Genomic DNA, 19,402 nt, shown 5'->3' with positions numbered 1-19,402 from the left:
AGGAAAAAGTCTTCTGTTTACCCGTTTTGTTCCTGTCTATTTATCTACCTGTCTATCTGTAAATATTTCTCTATGTGTACGTCTGCCTGTCTGTCTGTCTGCCTGTCTGTCTGTCTGTCTGTCTGTCTTTCCGTCTGTTTGTCTGTCTGTCTTTCCGTCTGTTTGTCTGTCTGTCTTTCCCTGTCTCATTATTCCGATCTCTGTATTTCTCTTCTCTCATCAATTATTATATCATTTTTTCTTTGTTTTCTCTCTTCTTCTGCTTGTTCCCTTTTATTTCCTCTCATCTTGTTCTGTTGTGTCCTTTCTTCCTTCTGGTAAATATTCGGTCCTTCACCAGTCTCTCTACTCCGAACGAAACTTTTTTTTTTTTGGTAGTTTTCGACCTGTTTTGAATTAATCTTATTGTTGTTTTTCCCGGAAATCATTGTCACTATATTGTTTATCATAAAACCCGCCGCCGCCACCGCAAAATATCTCGCAGAAATGTTAAACTTCCATACTGTTTCTAAATTTCACTCACTGCTCACAAAGAATACAAGTGGACAAACTAGAACAAAACCAGACAAATTAATGTTTTCCTGCTGTGTATTCCACCAGCGCGCATGCGTGATGAACAGTACAGCGACTTATTTCTTCGAGGAGATATTTCTCGCAACACCGGCCCGCGGAGTGAGCCGCCGCAGCCTTGTCCCGTCCTGCGCTGTGTACTCCCGCCGCCCCGCGCTGTGTGCCGAATAAATAACCAAACCTAACTTGACGTAACCTAGCTAACGGGGGTGCTTCGCCTCCCTGGGTGTTACGCTCTCCCTTCCAGCCCCCCCTTTGCGCCCCGAGCCGCCCCCAAGAAACCCACTAACTTTAAAAAAGCGCTGTCAGCATTATAAATAATCTGCGGTGGGTATGTATGGGGCTCAAATGATTTAGATTGAGAAGCTCTGTCTGGTGAGGGGTAAGAAAAGCCGCGTTGAGGCTGCTGAAAGACCGAAATAATACCTTCCTTGTTTCCAGTATTCGCCTTTCTCTTGTTTCTCCTTTCTCTCTTATCATCAACTTTTTTCTAATACTTCCCTTCCATTTTTGTGTTATTTTCTTGTGTTGCTGTACCTGTTGCTCTTTTCTTTTTTATTCTTTTTGTATTTCTTTCTCTTTCTATCTTGAATTCTTTCGTTCTCATTTTCTTACTTTTTTCATTTTTGTCTTTTCTTTCTTTCCATCTTACTTTTTTTCCTTTCTTTCATTGGTTCTTATTTCTTTTTCTTACTTTTTCTTTTTCTCTTTTATTCTTCCGTTCTTTCTTTTTTTTTCCTTCCTTCTTTTTCTTCGTTCAGTTTATGTCTCTTCCTTTCTTCTTTCTATCATCAACCACTCACGAAAAAAGATGAAATAAAAGGAAATCGAGGAAAAGAAAAAAATCGGGACTAACTTTTTACTTTTTTTCTTTTTTTTTTTCAATTTCCCGTTCGCATAAATCATTTGCCTCGTTTATTTATTTGCGCTGGAAAATATTTTGAAGTCTTTGTCGTTTGCCTGAATATAATTTTCTCATCGTATTGATCTCTCTCTCTCTCTCTCTCTCTCTCTCTCTCTCTCTCTCTCTCTCTCTCTCTCTCTCTCTCTCTCTCTCTCTCTCTCTCTCTCTCTCTCTCTCTCTCTCTCTCTCTCTCTCTCACACACACACACACACACACACACACACACACTTGTCGCTGCCTTCCTGCTATTCTTTGTCACCTTAATGATTAGTAATTCCAGGTATTATTTCCTTCTTTTATCTTACCTTCAAGGACACAAATCATTGCTTTAAGTCGTAGTACATAAAAACATAAGAACGTAAGAACATAGGAACGTAAGCAAGAGGCCGGTAGGTCTATACAAGGCAGCTCCTGTGAACCTAACCCCACCTCACCTCACTATTCATTAACTTATCCAACCTATTCTTGAATGAATCTATCGTATTAGCACTCGCAACTTGACTGCCAAGCCTTATTCACTCATCCACCACTCTTTTAGTGAACCAATTATTGCCCTATTGCCTTGTTGAATCTCAATTTATCGAACTTAAACCCATTGCTACATGTCCTACCCGGCTGTCTTACCATCAGGACTTTAACATTAACATCACAGGGGAGGCGGTGGCTGAGTGGTTTGTGTACGGACGCGGCGGACGTGGCCTCGCGTCCCGCCCGCCGCAACAAGCTGGTATTTTTCAGTCACGGCCGAGTGGCCTAAGACTGCCCACATGCTGTCCTGAAGACCACCGATCAACCCGGACTCTAGATTCTCTCTCTTAGAGAGGATAAAAATTTTTTAAAAAATGCGCTGGGGGGCAGCTTGAGGCAAGCAAGATGGCGTCACTATAAACACCTGCCTGCGACACAACGGGCTGGGGCCGACCACCAGGCCCCGCCAAGAAAGCCTACTGGTGCCATAGACAAACCTTAAAAAGAAAAAAAACGTAGTAAAGCCCTTAACGTCACCATTAATGAATTAGTAGAAGTAGTAGTAGTAGTAGTAGTAGTAGTAGTAGTAGTAGTAGGAGTACCCACCACCACTCTCAGCCTGTCCCCCCTAAGCCTGCTGCGCCGACACAGCCACCCGTCACCAGCACACAGCCCCGCGGCACCACCCTCCTCCTCTTCATCCTCCCCTCCTCCTCCTCCTCCTCCTCCTCCCCTCCTCCTCCCTCACGTTGCTTTGATGTGGACAGACCGAAAGAGAGAGAGAGGAGAAAAAAATGTGTATTGCAAAAGAAGGAAAAATAGTATGACCGTTTGTGGAATCCTTCGTCGGTGGGAATTAGCGGCGCGTACTGAGGAAAATTTGGAAAGGAAAAATAAAGAAGAAATGAACGAAAAAAAGGAAAAGTAATGAAAATGATAAATGAAGAAATGAATGAAAAAAAGGAAATAATAAAAATGGCAACTTAACAAGAAATGATTGGCAAAGATAATTAAAAAGGAAAATCAGGAAGAAATGAACGAAAAAAAGAGAATTATGAAATCGATCAATAAAGAAGAAATGAACGAAAATAAAACAAATAAAGAAATGAAGGGAAGTGCTCGTAATATAACCGACGGAAAACTCAAGGGAACGGCCAAGGAAGGAAGAGGTTGTAATATGGGCGATAGAGAGCTCAAGGGAACGGCCAAGGAAGGAAAAATTTGTAATATAACCGATAGAGTGAACGGCCGAGGAAGGAAGTGCTTGTAATATGGGCGATAGAGAGCTTAAGGGAACGGCCAGGGAAGGAAGAACTTGTAACATGGGCGATAGAGAGCTCAAGGGAACGGCCAGGGAAGGAAGAACTTGTAACATGGGCGATAGAAACCTCAAGGGAACGGCCGAGGAAGGAAGAACTTGTAACATGGGGGATAGAAACGTCAAGGGAACGGCCAGGGAAGGAAGAACTTGTAACATGGGCGATAGAAACCTCAAGGGAACGGCCAAGGAAGGAAGAACTTGTAACATGGGCGATAGAGAGCTCAAGGGAACGGCCAGGGAAGGAAGAACTTGTAACATGGGCGATAGAGAGCTCAAGGGAACGGCCGAGGAAGGAAGAACTTGTAACATGGGCGATAGAAACCTCAAGGGAACGGCCAGGGAAGGAAGAACTTGTAACATGGGCGAGAGAGAGCTCAAGGGAACGGCCAGGGAGGAGGGAGGATGTAACATGAGCGTCTTAAGGCCAAGGGAGAATGCATCCGTCCGGGAGACTTTACTTTTCCCTCTCATCAAACACTCGTCGGGCGGGAAGCGGCGACTCGATCGGTTGGTATTCTCTCACGTCTCCGCCGTTCACATCATCTATATCCAAAGGTCAAAAAAAGGGATTAATCACGTTCTCATGAGTGTTTTTTCACTTTCACGGTACAGAAGAAGGGTTAAACTACCACCAGGGTCGTTAAGCTACCCCTGGATGTGCCGCAAACGCCCACGAAAGCCTTGTCAAATATGTGTGTGCTTGGGCGCTGAAATGTTTAAGAAGACTGCTCGTTTCCGTGTCGCGAGTCGCCGCCCAGCAACAGGTCGGCGCCGCGAACGCTTTTAAAGATCACAGGAGTATCGAATTTTGCTGATTTTTCGGATTTTACGGAACCTGGAACGCTGAAAAAATGCTAAAGTGAGAAAGGAAACAATTGTGACTAGTAAATTGAGCTCATGGGTTTTTCGGAGTTTACGGAACCTGGAACACTGAAAAAAACAGTAAAGTGAGAAAGGAAACAATTGTGACTAGTAAATTGTGCTCATGGGTTTTTCGGATTTTACGGAATATGGAACGCTGAAGAAATAGTAAAGTGAGAAAGGAAACAATTGTGACTAGTAAATTGAGGTCATGGATTTTTCGGATTTTACGGAACCTGGGACGCTGAAAAAACAATAAAGTGAGAGAGGAAACAATTGTGACTAGTAAATTGAGCTCATGGATTTTTTTCGGATTTTACGGAACCTGGGACGCTGGAAAAACAGTAAAGTGAGAAAGGAAACAATTGTGACTAGTAAATTGAGCTCATGGATTTTTTTCGGATTTTACGGAATATGGAACGCTGAAAAAATAGTAAAGTGAGAGAGGAAACAATTGTGACTAGTAAATTGTGCTCATTGATTTTTTGGGTTTTACGGATTATGGAACGCTGAAAAAATAGTAAAGTGAAAGAGGAAATAATTGTAACTAGTAAATTGTGTTCATGGATCTTTTTTCGGACTGTACGGATTTTGCGGATTTTTTTTGTTTTTGGAATGACGGAAAAAGCAACAACAGTAAAATTAGAAAGGTAATAATCATACTCTTGTAATTTGTGTTGATTTATTTTTCGGATGTAATTGACGTTTTGAATTTTGCGGAACCCGGAACCCCCCCCCAAAAAAAAAAAAAAAAAAAACAGAAAGAAAACTGTAATTGGCTTGTAAATTGTGTTCACTGATTTATTGGATTTGAGGGATTTTTTTTTCTTTGGAACGACGAAATATAACAACAGTAAAATGAGAAAAGAAACAATCCCAAACCTGTAATTTGTTTTCAGTTGTATTTTTTCACTAACCGAGAAACTTTGATATTCTGTAGTTCCTCTTAACCACCTTTTTCACATACCTCCTCTTTGGCCGTTCTCCTCTCTCCTCTTTATCAAATTTCACAGCAGAATGTTATTAATGTGTTTCTTTCCTCTTTAGTCTTCCTCTTCTTTCCTCTTTGTCACATTACGAAGGCGAATTATGTTTTTCCATTGATAATCTGTAGTTCCTTTTCATAATCTTCCTCTTTGGCCGTTCTCCTCTCTCCTCTTTATCAAATTTCACATGAGAATCTTATTATTGTCCTTAATCCTTTTCTTTCCTCTTGGTCACATTACGAAAGCGAGTTATATGTTTTCCATTAACCGAGAAACTTTGATATTTTGTAGTTCCTCTTAACCAATTTTTTCATGAGCCTTCTCTTTGACCGTTGTCCTCTCTCCTCTTTGTCAAATTTCACAGTAGAATCTTTTTAATGTGTTTCTTTCCTCTTTGCCCTTCCTCCTCTTTTTTCCTCTTTCACATTACGAGGGCGAGAAACTTTGATAACCTGTAGTTCCTTTTCATAATCCTCTTTGACCGTTCTCCTCTCTCCTCTTTATCAAATTTCACAGCAGAATGTTATTAATGTGTTTCTTTCCTTTTGGTTTTCCTCCTCTTCTTTCCTCTTTGTCACATTACGAAGGCGAATCTTAATATTGTGTTCCTTTTCATAATCCTCTTTGACCTTCTCCTCTTCTTCGTCAAATTTCACAGCAGAATGTTATTAATGTGTTTCTTTCCTTTTGGTTTTCCTCCTCTTCTTTCCTCTTTGTCACATTACGAGGGCGAGAAACTTTGATAACCTGTAGTTCCTTTTCATAATCCTCTTTGACCGTTCTCCTCTCTCCTCTTTATCAAATTTCACAGCAGAATGTTATTAATGTGTTTCTTTCCTTTTGGTCTTTCTCTTCTTTCCTCTTTGTCACATTACGAAGGCGAATCTTAATATTGTGTTCCTTTCCTTCTTTGTCTTCTTCTCTTCTTCGTCAGCTTATGAAGGAGAACGCTATTAATGTGTTTCTTTCATCTTTGACATTCTTTTCTCTAATTATTGTGTTTTATCTTTTGTCTTCTTTTTCGTCTTTCTTCTTTCTCACATTACGGGGAATCTAATTATATGTTTCTTTCCTCTTTTGTCTTCCTCTTCTTCTCTTGGCTTGGATAACTTTTACTATATGATTTTTCTTCAATGTCAATGTTATGGTTACTGATTGTGTACATTTTTGCTGCTGCTGCTGCTACTACTACTACTACTACTACTACTACTACTACTACTACTACTACAGCTACTGCTACCATTGCTTCTTCAGTGTTTTAACCACCTCCCTTTCTCTCTTCCACAGGCGTATCATCGTTCTCATCAGCCTCATCATCCTCATCATCAACGGCTACAGAGGACGAGTTGGAGGACTGGAGTGCCTCGTGGGTCGTGCTGCAACCTCAACACAGCCACCACAACACCACCACCACCACCACGGGCCACAACCACCACCACCACAAGCACTACCGCGACCAAAACAACCACAAAGTCCGTCACCACCACGAGAAGAGGTTAAGAAGGCGGAGAAATGAGCCAAACAGACACCCGCCAAGGTTCACCCACACCGAGTATCATACCGTGGTGAATGAGAACTTACCTGTCGGCTCCTCGATATTACAGGTAAGAGTGGAAAGGTGTGTGTGTTCGTGTGTGTGTGGGTCTATTTTCATTTACCTTTATTTGTTTACTTTCCTTCTTCATCTCTTTCCTTTCATTTTATTTCTTTCCGTTGTGCCTGAGAATTTTACCTGCTGGCTCCTCGATATTACAGGTAAGAGAGTGGAAAGGTGTGTATGTTCGTGTGTGTGTGTGTGTGTGGGTCCATTTTCATTTACCTTCCCTTGTTCACTCTCCTTCATCCCTCACCTTTCATTTAATTTCACTTCGTTGTACCATAGAATTTACCTGTGGGCTCCTCGATATTACAGGTAAGAGAGTGGAAAGGTGTGTGTGTTCGTGTGTCCCATTTTCAACTTTTTCTCCTTTACCCTTTCCTTTCTCGACCTACCTCATCCTCCCCTCTCCCATCCTTACCTCCCCATCCTTTCTCACCTCCCATCCTTCTTTTATCTCCCTCCCGCACAGGTTCATGCCACGGATGACGACATGGACGTGAATGGGCTTATCAGATACAGCGTCAGCGACCCCGAGCACTTCTCCATCGATGACGGCGGCGTGCTGACCAACATTAAGCCCCTGGACTACGAGCACACCAAAGGGGAATATCGCCTCTATGTGTACGCCGAGGACCAGGGTGAGTATAGTGCTAAGTGCGTGAGAGAGAGGGCGGGAGATAGACAGATTGATAGATAGATAGGAAGGGGGAGAATTCGTTGTTTTCTTTTACTTTTCTTAACTTCAATCACTTATTTCTTTCGTCTTCTCCTCCTCTTTCTCCTATTCACTATCATCTCTCTTCAGTCTCTCTCTCCTCAAACATCACTTGGCCTCCTCTCTATCTCTCTTCTGCCCTTTTTTCCATCTCCCTCTTCACTTTTCTCCTCTCCTTCCCTCTCCTTTTTCTCTCATAATCTCTTTTCGCCTCTTTTCATGTCCTCTCTCCCTTCCTTCCTTCCTTCTTCTCTCCCCCTCATGATCTCTCTATCTCTCTTCTGCCTTTTTTCCATCTCTCTCTCTGCTTTTCTTCTCTCCTTCCCTCATGATCTTTCTTTATCTCTCTTTTCCTCTCTTCATGTCCTCTCGCTCCCTTCCTTCCTTCCCCCTTCTCTCTCCCTCATGATCTCTCTCTATCTCGTTTGCATTTCTGATTCCTCGCCAACGAAGCGTGAAGTCAACAATCAGGGGAGCGCAAAAGACGTGTAGCTCGAGGCGTAATTGGGATCTCTTGAGTTACTTTTTGCATGTTTTGGATCATTTTCGTTGTCTTATTGTTGTTGTTTTTCCTGTTGATTTGGGAGTTGTCTAATTTTTCTCCTTAGTAGTAGTGTTATACACAAGTAGTAGTAGTAGTAGTAGTAGTAGTAGTAGCAGTGGTAGTAGTAGTAGTAGTAGTAGTAGTAGTAGTAGTGGTAGTAGCAGTAGTAATAGTAGTAGTAATAGTAGTAGTAGTAGTGGTAGTAGTCGGAATAGTAGTAGTAGTAGTAGTAGTAGTAGTAGTAGTAGTAGTAGTAGTAGTAGTCGTAATAGTAAAAAATAGTAAAAAATCCGTTCTGGGGGAAATAATTTTGGGTCGTTCACCTTTGCCACTAACTAAATAAAGTCAAGATTTACTTAAAGTCTCAGTACATCTCCTGCCACACTTAACACCAGCAAACACATCAGGAGTTTTTTTTCATCAAGATTTCCACCAGACTGCCGCCAACTTCCCAATACCTACAAAACATACAGTGTGATACAGGCGGGGCGTTAACTAAGTAATGTCATGTAAAACTCTGTGGACACAGCCAGCCACATTTACATTACTCTTCTGCTCCCGTGGTGGACAATGCGACGACCGTAGAGTTATCCCACCGTAGAACAGATATTTGGTTTTACAGATGTCTTATAAACCTTTGTAAGTTATAAAATCATCGCTGAGTATGGTGAGATCAACTCAAACTGTTTTCTTGTGTGTTAGGTGAATTAAGGCAAATGAAGAAACATGTACCGTTGTTTACTAAGGGTTATAAGTAATAGTAGTGGTAGTGTAGCAGTAGTAATAGTAGCAGTAGTAGTAGTTGTTATAGTGGTGGTGGTAGTAGTAGTAGTAGTGATAGTAGTAGTAGTAGTAGTAGTAGTTTTTTCTTTCCTTCTCTCTCCCTCCTCTCCCTCATGATCTTTCTCTGTCTCCTCTCAACTCTCTCCATGTCTCCTCTTTCTGTCGCCACGTTGTTCTTCCTTTTCCCCTTTTCCTCCCATCCTCTTCCTTTCCTCTTCCCCTCCCTGTTCCCCTTCCCCTTCCCTTGGTCGCGGTGGCTCACGTTCTTTTCTGCAGGTCCGTTGAGGTCGTTGCGGAAGGAGGTGAGGGTGCCCGCCTACATCCAGGTCCGGGACACCGCGGAGCCGCCTTACTTCGAGAACACGGAGTACACTTTTGCCGTCACGGAGTCTGCCGCCGCGGGTGAGTGGAATAAAAGTTGTCAGAGTAACGAATTATTGAAGCCAGGTGTGTGTTAAAAAGTGTTGTCAGAGTTGCCAAATATAGAAGTCAGGTGAGTGTTAGAAAGTGTTGTCATAGTAACCAAATATTGAAGCCAGGTGAGTGTAAGGTGTTGTCATGGTAACCAAATATTGAAGCCAGTTGGTAATCCTAACGACCAAAGGAGCTCAGCACTTTTTATTATCAAGGTAACTAATTCTTGAACACAGACTTATTTATTTATTTATTTATTTATTAAGGAGAGGTGAAGTTTATTTCTGTTTACCAGGTTCAACAATCACCGTTTTTTACTGTTCTAACTCGTCAACTATTATTCACTTGGTGTATCTCTGGGTACGCGAAAAGAAATAACCGTAATGCTGTGGCTCATTAAGGTTTGGACAGGTATTGAGAACCCTTTCCTGATCACCTTCTCGTCTCGGCTCCTCAGGTACCTACGTCGGAACAGTGGTGGCCAGGGACGCCGATCTGGACTTCGATAGATATGAGTTGACCGGGGTGGTTCCTGTTGGCACGGTAAGGAGGAGGAGGAGGAGGAGGGGAGGAGGTGGATTTGGAGGAAAAAGAAGAGTAAGAGGTGGAAGATTAAAAGAAAAAGAGGAGGAGAAAGAGTAAGAGGTGGAAAAAGAAAAAAAAAGAAGAGGAGGAGCAACAGAAGGAGGAGGAGGAGGGGATTTTTTATTCACTTTTCAATTCCTTTCAATATTTTTACCTCTATGCTCTAACCTTCCATTAATTCCCTTACGTATATTTTCTTTTAACTCTTTTCCCCTCTTAGTATTTTTTTTTTGTACCGGCGTTGAGGTAAAGGAGGAGGAGGAGGAGGAGGAGATATTTTCATTCTTTATTATCTTTATCTTTTACCTTACTCACCTTTTTACCTTGTTTTCTTACCTTACTCACCTTTCTACCTTATTTTCTCACCTTACTCACCTTTTTACCTTGTTTTCTTACCTTACTCACCTTTTTACCTTGTTTTCTTACCTTACTCACCTTTTTACCTTATTTTCTCACCTTACTCACCTTTTTACCTTGTTTTCTTACCTTACTCACCTTTTTACCTTGTTTTCTTACCTTACTCACCTTTTTACCTTGTTTTCTTACCTTACTCACCTTTTTACCTTGTTTTCTTACCTTACTCACCTTTTTACCTTGTTTTCTTACCTTACCTTCTTACCTTGTTTTCTACCTTACTCACCTTTTTACCTTGTTTTCTTACCTTACATTACCTTCTTACCTTGTTTTCTTACCTTACCTTACCTTCTTACCTTGTTTTCTTACCTTACATTACCTTCTTACCTTGTTTTCTTACCTTACTCACCTTTTTACCTTGTTTTCTTACCTTACCTTACCTTCTTACCTTGTTTTCTTACCTTACTCACCTTTTTACCTTGTTTTCTTACCTTACCTTACCTTCTTACCTTGTTTTCTTACCTTACCTTACCTTTTTACCTTGTTTTCTTACCTTACCTTACCTTTTTACCTTGTTTTCTTACCTTACCTTACCTTTTTACCTTGTTTTCTTACCTTACCTTACCTTTTTACCTTGTTTTCTTACCTTACCTTACCTTTTTACCTTGTTTTCTTACCTTACCTTACATTTTTACCTTATTTTCTCACCTTACTCACCTTTTTACCTTGTTTTCTTACCTTACCTTACCTTTTTACCTTGTTTTCTTACCTTACCTTACCTTTTTACCTTGTTTTCTTACCTTACCTTACCTTTTTACCTTGTTTTCTTATCTTACTCACCTTATACCTTGTTTTCCGACCTTATCTTACCTTCTTACCTTGTTTTCCGACCTTATCTTACCTTCTTACCTTGTTTTCCGACCTTACCTTACCTTCTTACCTTGTTTTCCGACCTTACCTTACCTTCTTACCTTGTTTTCCGACCTTACCTTACCTTCTTACCTTGTTTTCCGACCTTACCTTACCTTCTTACCTTGTTTTCCGACCTTACCTTACCTTCTTACCTTGTTTCTCGACCTTAACTTACCTTCTTACCTTGTTTTCCGACCTTACCTTACTTTTATACCTTGTTTTCTTACCTTACTCACCTTTCTTCCTTGTTACCTTACTCACTTTTTTACCTTGTTCTCCGACCTTATTTGACCTTTTTACCTTACTTTCCTACTTTAAGCATCCTTTTTTCCTTCATTACCTCTTCCTAACTCACCTTTTTACCTTGTTTTCTTACCTTAATCACCTTTTTACCTTGTTTTCTTACCTTACTCACTTTTTTGCCTTGTTTTCTTACCTTACCCACCTTTTTACCTTGTTTACTTACCTTACTCACTTTTTTGCCTTGTTTTCTTACCTTACTCACCTTTTTACCTTGTTTTCTTACCTTACTCACCTTTTTACCTTGTTTTCTTACCTTACTCACCTTTTTACCTTGTTTTCTTACCTTACTCACCTTTTTACCTTGTTTTCTTACCTTACTCACCTTTTTACCTTACTCACCTTTTTGCCTTGTTTTCTTACCTTACTCACTTTTTTGCCTTGTTTTCTTACCTTGTTTTCTTACCTTACTCACCTTTTTACCTTACTCACCTTTTTACCTTGTTTTCTTACCTTACCCACCTTTTTACCTTGTTTTCTTACCTTACTCACCTTTTTACCTTACTCACCTTTTTACCTTGTTTTCTTACCTTACTCACCTTTTTACCTTACTCACCTTTTTACCTTGTTTTCTTACCTTAATCACCTTTTTACCTTGTTTTCTTACCTTACTCACCTTTTTACCTTGTTTTCTTACCTTAATCACCTTTTTACCTTGTTTTCTTACCTTACTCACCATTTTACCTTGTTTTCTTACCTTACTCACCATTTTACCTTGTTTTCTTACCTTACTCACCATTTTACCTTGTTTTCTTACCTTACTCACCTTTTTACCTTGTTTTCTTACCTTACTCACCTTTTTACCTTGTTTTCTTACCTTACCCACCTTTTTACCTTGTTTTCTTACCTTACTCACCTTTTTACCTTGTTTTCTTACCTTACCCACCTTTTTACCTTGTTTTCTTACCTTACTCACCATTTTACCTTGTTTTCTTACCTTACTCACCTTTTTACCTTGTTTTCTTACCTTACTCACCATTTTACCTTGTTTTCTTACCTTACTCACCTTTTTACCTTGTTTTCTTACCTTACCCACCTTTTTACCTTACCTTTTTACCTTGTTTTCTTACCTTACTCACCTTTTTACCTTGTTTCCCGACCTTACCTTACCTTACCCCCTAACTCACCTTGTCTTCTTACCTTACCTTTTTACCTTGTTTTCCGACCTTACCTTACCTTACCTTTATATCTTTCCTAACTCACCTCTTTACCTTGTCTTCTTACCTTAACTTTTTACCTTGTTTTCTTACCTTAATCACCTTTTTTCTTGTTTTCTTACGTTCCCTCACTTTTTTACCTTGTTTTCTGACCTTACCTTACTTTTTTATCTTTCCTAACTCACCTCTTTACCTTGTCTTCTTCCCTTACCTTTTTTCTTTTTACCTTGTTTTCCGACCTTACCTTACCTTACCTTACCTCCTAACTCACCTCTTTACCTTGTCTTCTTCCCCTTTTTCTCCCGGTACAGTTCAACGTGGAGCCGAACACAGGTATCATAACCGTGGGTGCCAACGCCTTCGCCACCAAGAGGGTCTTCACGTTCAAGGCAAAGGCTCTTGACATGACGGGACTATTCTCATATGCAAACGTAACAGTCAACATCATAGGTGAGTTTATTATAGGGTGGTGGTTGTGGTGGTAGTGGTGGTACTGTTAGTGTGCACGTGAGGGGGAGGTGTTTGTGTGTGGGGGAGGGGGGGGGTTGTGTGTGTGATTGTGTGTGAGTGTGTGTGTGTGTGTGTTTGTGGCTTACTGATGCTTATTTTGGTGTTTTTGTGTGTGTTTGTGTCTGTTTTCGTGTGTGTGTGTGTGTGTGTGTGTCCATATTGAGTCCTTGTCTTATATATTTTAGTGTCCGATTTTTCCCGTCAGGTCTTTCGTCTGTTTGTCAAATGTTTGCAGGAAATTTTGCTTCTCGCTCATTCTTGCCTCTTAAGACATCGATTATCTTCTTTTCTTTTCATGATTTCAACAAGGACAACTATTTTTATTTTTCATGCATTCAGACAACATAGGAAATCAGTCTTTATTATGTAAGAACTACACTGGCCTCCCTCCTGACGATAATGCAGCCTTCCCAATCTTTCCAATTTTCAACACAATTTTTCGTCTGTTTTGATTGACAACATCGAAAACCACTTTATTATGTACGAACTCCACTGCACTCCTCTTGACGTTCATCTAACCTTCTCTTTCTTCGCTATTTTTAACACACTGTCTAGTACGTTCCAGTTTATCTAGGCGTTAAGACAGCATATAAAATCACTCTTTATTATGTACAAACTCCATTGCACTCCTCTTGACGTTCATCTAACATTCCCTTTCCTCGCTATTTTTAACACACTGTCTAGTACGTTCTGATTCATCTAGGCATTAAGACAACATAGCAAATCACTATTATGTAAGCACTACACTCGCCTCCCCTTTGACGCTAATCCATCCTTCTCGCCCTCTTCCCTGCCCGCAGCCAGCAGACCGGTGTATGGTAACCCTGGATACTCAACTTCACGTCGACAATGTAAATACCAGCGTCACTAACTTTGGCATTCATTCGTAGAGGTTTGCTAATTTATCTGACTTACGAGACACGAGAGGTTTTCTGGAATTTGCTTTAAGAGACGGAAGTTGTTTTTGTAAGATGTTTTATTTATTTATTTTTTTCATCGTTACAAATTTGGATATTGACTCGCATAAGCTTTTTTTATTTCCATGACGCAAGGGAATATAGTAATTTTCTAGCATCTGTTTTATTCTTTCTTTTTTTCAACGTTACAATTTTATATATTCATTCGTAGGAGACTGTCTCTTTATCTGACTGAAGACCGGAGTTGTTTTTTTAGGATTTTCTTTTTTTAACTTAGCAAATTTAGATGCTGATCCGTAGAAGCTGACTGAAGAATGGGGTTGTTTTCGTAGTTATGTTTCTCTTCCAACGTAACGAGTTCAGGTATTGATTTCTAGAAACCTGCGTCTGTGTATGACTTCACGAGGGACGAGTTGGTTTCTTAGATATGTTTCTTTTCCAACGTTACAAACTTTGATTCTGATTCGTAGAAGCTTGTCTGTTTCCATGACATAAGAGAATGGAGTTGTTTTCTTAGATTTGTTTTTTCCAACATGGCAAACCAAGATAGCGGTTCGAGGAAGACTGTGACTGTATTTGACTCTGGAGGATTCACTATCTTATTTTCTTGAGATCTGATTTTAGGAACGTAAGATTCTGAGACACTCGTACGTAGAAACCTGTTCATTTATCAGACTTATTAGATGTTTGTTTCACTCGTGTTGTACTTCATTTTTTGGAGGGAAAGAATTTGATAGTTCCTCTCTCTTCAACCATAAATTCACTATATTTTGTCAACTTTTTAAAGGAAATAGTCTCTTCTCGAACTAAAAGAAAAGACCTGACGACTGATAGAGTACTTTGAATTTAGTTAAGGGCGATAGATTGACAGTTCTCCTATATTGAAATTTAGAAGCCTTGTATTTTCACATTTCTTTTAAAGGAAGTAGACGCCGCATGAATTACTAAAATCTGAAAGACAGCTCGTGACCGATAGAGTAATTTGAGGTAATTCTGAAGGAGAAAGATTGACAGTTCTCTGCCTTTGGTTAACACTAAATATACGGTGATTTGCCATTTGTCTTGAAGGAAATGGACACCTTGCATGAATTACTAAAGAATGATAGACTCCTAGTAATTACTGATAGACTATTCTGGCGAGTTTTTAATGAGTTAGATTGACAGTTCTCAGCCCTTACTTGACTTAATCGCAGTATTTTGTTTGGGTATATTAAATAATTTGAATCTTTGCAAGAGTTACTAAGATTACTGAAACTATACTGCATTTTACCAATTATAAAAAAAAAAGATCTAGAAACGCTGCATGAATCACTACAAAAAAATTACTGACTTTTCCCAATATTATAAAAAAAGTATGAGAACCGTTGCATGAATCACTACAGAAACAAAAGAGATGATGAAACTGGTTATACCCCTGAAACATGATGAAGTAATAGGTAAAACTTGACATAGTGAAACAAAACAATCGAATATGAAACACGGGTCCTTAAATTGGGTGCTAATGGTAATCTTTATGTTCATTTCGCTTTCCCTTCGTTCGGTTCATCTCCAGCTCCTCGGACGTGGCGCAAACCCAACAAAAGTGAGTCCGATCGTTGCTTCAGTCTTTTGCATGCCAGAATGACGCCCCGTTCAACCTTAACTCTATGTAGTATTGTTTTTTCTTTTATTCAGTAAGTTTTGTGTTTTGCATGTCAGAATCAACGCTCCGTTCAACCTTAAGTCTATGTAGTATTGTTCTTTCTTTTATCCAGTAAGTTTTGTATTTTGCATGTCAGAATCAACGCCCCGTTCAACCTTAAGTCTATGTAGTATTGTTCTTTCTTTTATCCAGTAAGTTTTGTATTTTGCATGTCAGAATCAACGCCTCAATTCAACTTCATATGCCTTTTCCGAATGCCCGCTGTGTATGGGTTGTCCTTCGTTTATACGGTAACCTCGATCTGTAGAGTTTGAGTATATTGCATGACAGAATTAAGGCCTTTGTTCACCTGTAACCCCATACCCCCCCTTGTCGAATGCCGTATATTATGTTATTTTTTGTTTGTTTTTGTTTATCCAGTAAGTTCGATCAGTAGGGCTTCAGTATCCCTATGTTCAGCTGTAACTCCATAACCACCCCCTTACTGAATGCCGTATATTTTTTTGTTTTTTTTTTGTTTTGTGTGTGTGTGTGTGTCCAGTAAGTTCGATCAGTGTGCTTCAGTATTTTGCATGTCAGAATCATCGCCTATGTTCAACCCTTACTCCATAATGCTGGTTATATACGTATTTCTTTTTCATTTGTTCCTCCGTAGATCGATTTGGAGGCAGCAGAGCATGACCATATTAACATTACTTACTTTTTTGTCCTTTTCTTTGACCGTAGATCGATGGAAAATTAAATTGGAGGAGATTGTATTTGTGTCCTTTTTCTAATCCGTCTATGGAATGGGAAAAGGGAAAAAAATGCATGGACAATTGGACATATATTACTTTTTTGCATTTCTTTGACCATAGATCGTATAGAAACCAAACTAAATAACGTAAAAATATTGTCATTTTTCCTCTTTTTCCATTTCTTATAACGAATGAAAAAAAGGAAAAGGTTGGGGATATTCTAACTCTTTCTTTCCTTTTTTATAGTTCTATAGAAAAAGAAAATAGCGTACGAATATTTTCATTTTTTTCATTCTTTTCTAATCAGTTAATTGAATGACGAAAAGAAAAAAAAGCTTGGGTATATATTAACTGCTATTCTCCTTTATTTGTAGATCTCTTGAAAAAAAAAAAGGAAAATAAGGCAGAGACATTTTTTCCTGTTTCTGTTCCGTCGATCGAATGGGGAAAGAAAACGCATGGACATATACTAACTGTTTTTTCCTTTATTTGTAGATATATTGAAAAAAAAAATAAGGTAGAGACATTTTTTTCCTCTTTCTGTTCCGTCGATCAAATGGGAAAGAAAAAGCACAGCAACTTCTTTTTTTTTATCTTTATTTATTGAGTCAATGAAAACGAAAACAACATAAGGAGATTGTCATAGTTTCCCTTTTCCTAATTCGTCGATGGAATGGGGGAAAAAAATGCATGGGCGTATATTAACTTTTCCTTTCTTTATGTGTCGCGTCAGTGAAAACGAAAACAACATAAGGAGATTGGCATAGTTTCCCTTTTCCTAATCCGACGATGGAATGGGAAAAGAAAAAATGCATGGGCGTATATTAACTTTTCCTTTCTTTATGTGTCGAGTCACTGGAAACGAAAATAACATAAGGAGATTGTCATAGTTTCCCTTTCCCTAATTCGTCGATGGAATGGGGGAAAAAAATGCATGGGCGTATATTAACTTTTCCTTTCTTACATTTTTAGATCGAGAGGGAAGAAAACGGCATGACCATAGCCTAATATTTTCTCTTTTTTTTCCGTAGATTGATATGGAAAAAAAAACCCAGCATGCGCATGGATTTGACTCCTTACCATTACTGTTTTTATTGGTGTTATTTCCACTGTTGTTTTTTTATACTGATATTGGAACACCTGTATTATTGTTATTGTTGTTGTTATTTCGTGTATTGGAATTGCATCTTTTCATTTTACTTTTTTTCCCATGAACTTTTTTATTTTTTTATTTTTTTTCCCCGGCCACTGAAATCACTCACTTTCATTTCCTCTTTTTTTTTTTTTTTTTTCTAGACCACTGAAATTACTCCCTTGCATTCCCCCCCACCCCCTCCCCCCTTTTTTTTCACTCCCTTGTATTTTTTTTCCCTTTTTTTGCTCGACCATTGAAATTACTCCCTCGCATTTCTCTTTTTTTTCCCTCCTTCCAACCTAACTTTGATATCCGTATTTTTACCTGTATCCAATTAACCCTTTTTCCAGGTTGTAATGTTTGTGTTTGTCTTTGTTCTCTGTTCTTTGTTGTTTGCAAGTCCTCCTTTATTCGTTTGGCTGTCTGTTTGTGTGTTTGTTTGCTTGTATGTAACGTTTGGCTTCATTGTTTGTCCTTTCTCTTTGTAGCATGAAAAAAAAGCTGTTTGGTGGTCTTGTAGTGTGTGTGTGTGTGTGTGTGTGTGTGTGTGTGTACCTGTATGCCATGATTTACAACAGGTATATTAAGGTAAGTTTATTAGCAGATCAGAGTAACAAAAGTGCATGCAAAAAACAGTCACTATTCTTTTTTTTTTTTTTACAATCATAACTGACAAAATTCTTCCTTATACAAATTACTCAAAATGTTATGTGTTTGTATGTATTTTAATTGATTGCATAAGAGAGAAAGAATGAGAAATTGAACGAACAGAGAGACTGAAAATCACAGCAAACGCCAAGATTGGTATTATTAAACGTTTCGGGTTCTTATTACGACTGTTTTTCAAGGCCAGTGAGGAGTTACATCGGGTTGTCATTGGTGGTTGTCATATTCATAGCGCGGAAGCCTTGCAAAACTACCGCCAGGGTCATGAAACTACTTATGGCAACATCAACAGCTTCCGGGAGAGCCTTTTGAAACATGTACTAAGGCTCCGAAGAGTTTAATAATATGACCTAACCCTTCACAATCACAAACACTAACCCTTTACAATCACAAACACTAACCCTTTACAATCACAAACACTAACCCTTTACAATCACAAACACTAACCCTTCACAATCAAACACTAACCCTTCACAATCACAAACACTAACTCTTCACACTCACAAACACTAACCCTTCACAATCACAAACACTAACCCTTCACAGTCACAAACACTAACCCTTCACAAACACTAACCCTTCACAATCACAAACACTAACCCTTCACAATCACAAACACTAACCCTTCACAATCACAAACACTAACCCTTCACAATCACTAACCCTTCACAATCACAAACACTAACCCTTCACAATCACAAACACTAACTCTTCACACTCACAAACACTAACCCTTCACAATCACAAACACTAACCCTTCACAATCACAAACACTAACCCTTTACAATCACAAACACTAACCCTTCACAATCACAAACACTAACCCTTCACAATCACAAACACTAACTCTTCACACTCACAAACACTAACCCTTCACAATCACAAACACTAACCCTTTACAATCACAAACACTAACCCTTCACAATCACAAACACTAACCCTTCACAATCACAAACACTAACCCTTCACAAACACTAACCCTTCACAAACACTAACCCTTCACAATCACAAACACTAACCCTTCACAATCACAAACACTAACCCTTCACAAACACTAACCCTTCACAAACACTAACCCTTCACAATCACAAACACTAACCCTTCACAATCACAAACACTAACCCTTCACAAACACTAACCCTTCACAATCACAAACACTAACCCTTCACAATCACAAACACTAACCCTTCACAATCACAAACACTAACCCTTCACAATCACAAACACTAACCCTTCACAATCACAAACACTAACCCTTCACAATCACAAACCCTTAACCATCACAATCACAAACACTAACACTTCACAATCACAAACACT

The 19,402-nt window shown here is 39.3% G+C and overlaps 1 protein-coding gene across 1 annotated transcript in view; it reads left to right on the top strand.

The window, feature by feature from the left end:
• Positions 1–6,401: 6,401 nt before the first annotated feature.
• LOC127003143 (neural-cadherin-like) overlaps positions 6,402–19,402 on the top strand; it is a 70,166-nt gene continuing 57,165 nt past the window's right edge. The window contains exons 1-7 of the mRNA XM_050869540.1: positions 6,402–6,715; positions 7,181–7,349; positions 9,030–9,155; positions 9,625–9,710; positions 12,787–12,925; positions 13,786–13,836; positions 15,455–15,484. Coding sequence (XP_050725497.1) covers positions 7,202–7,349; positions 9,030–9,155; positions 9,625–9,710; positions 12,787–12,925; positions 13,786–13,836; positions 15,455–15,484 — 580 coding nt within the window. The 5' untranslated portion in view covers positions 6,402–6,715; positions 7,181–7,201. The remainder of the gene's footprint in view (positions 6,716–7,180; positions 7,350–9,029; positions 9,156–9,624; positions 9,711–12,786; positions 12,926–13,785; positions 13,837–15,454; positions 15,485–19,402) is intronic.

This window comes from Eriocheir sinensis, chromosome 24 (assembly GCF_024679095.1).
Source record: "Eriocheir sinensis breed Jianghai 21 chromosome 24, ASM2467909v1, whole genome shotgun sequence".
In the NCBI taxonomy this organism is placed as follows: domain Eukaryota; kingdom Metazoa; phylum Arthropoda; class Malacostraca; order Decapoda; family Varunidae; genus Eriocheir; species Eriocheir sinensis.
Note: the sequence above shows the minus strand (reverse complement) of the source record. Positions and strands in the feature narration are given on the sequence as shown.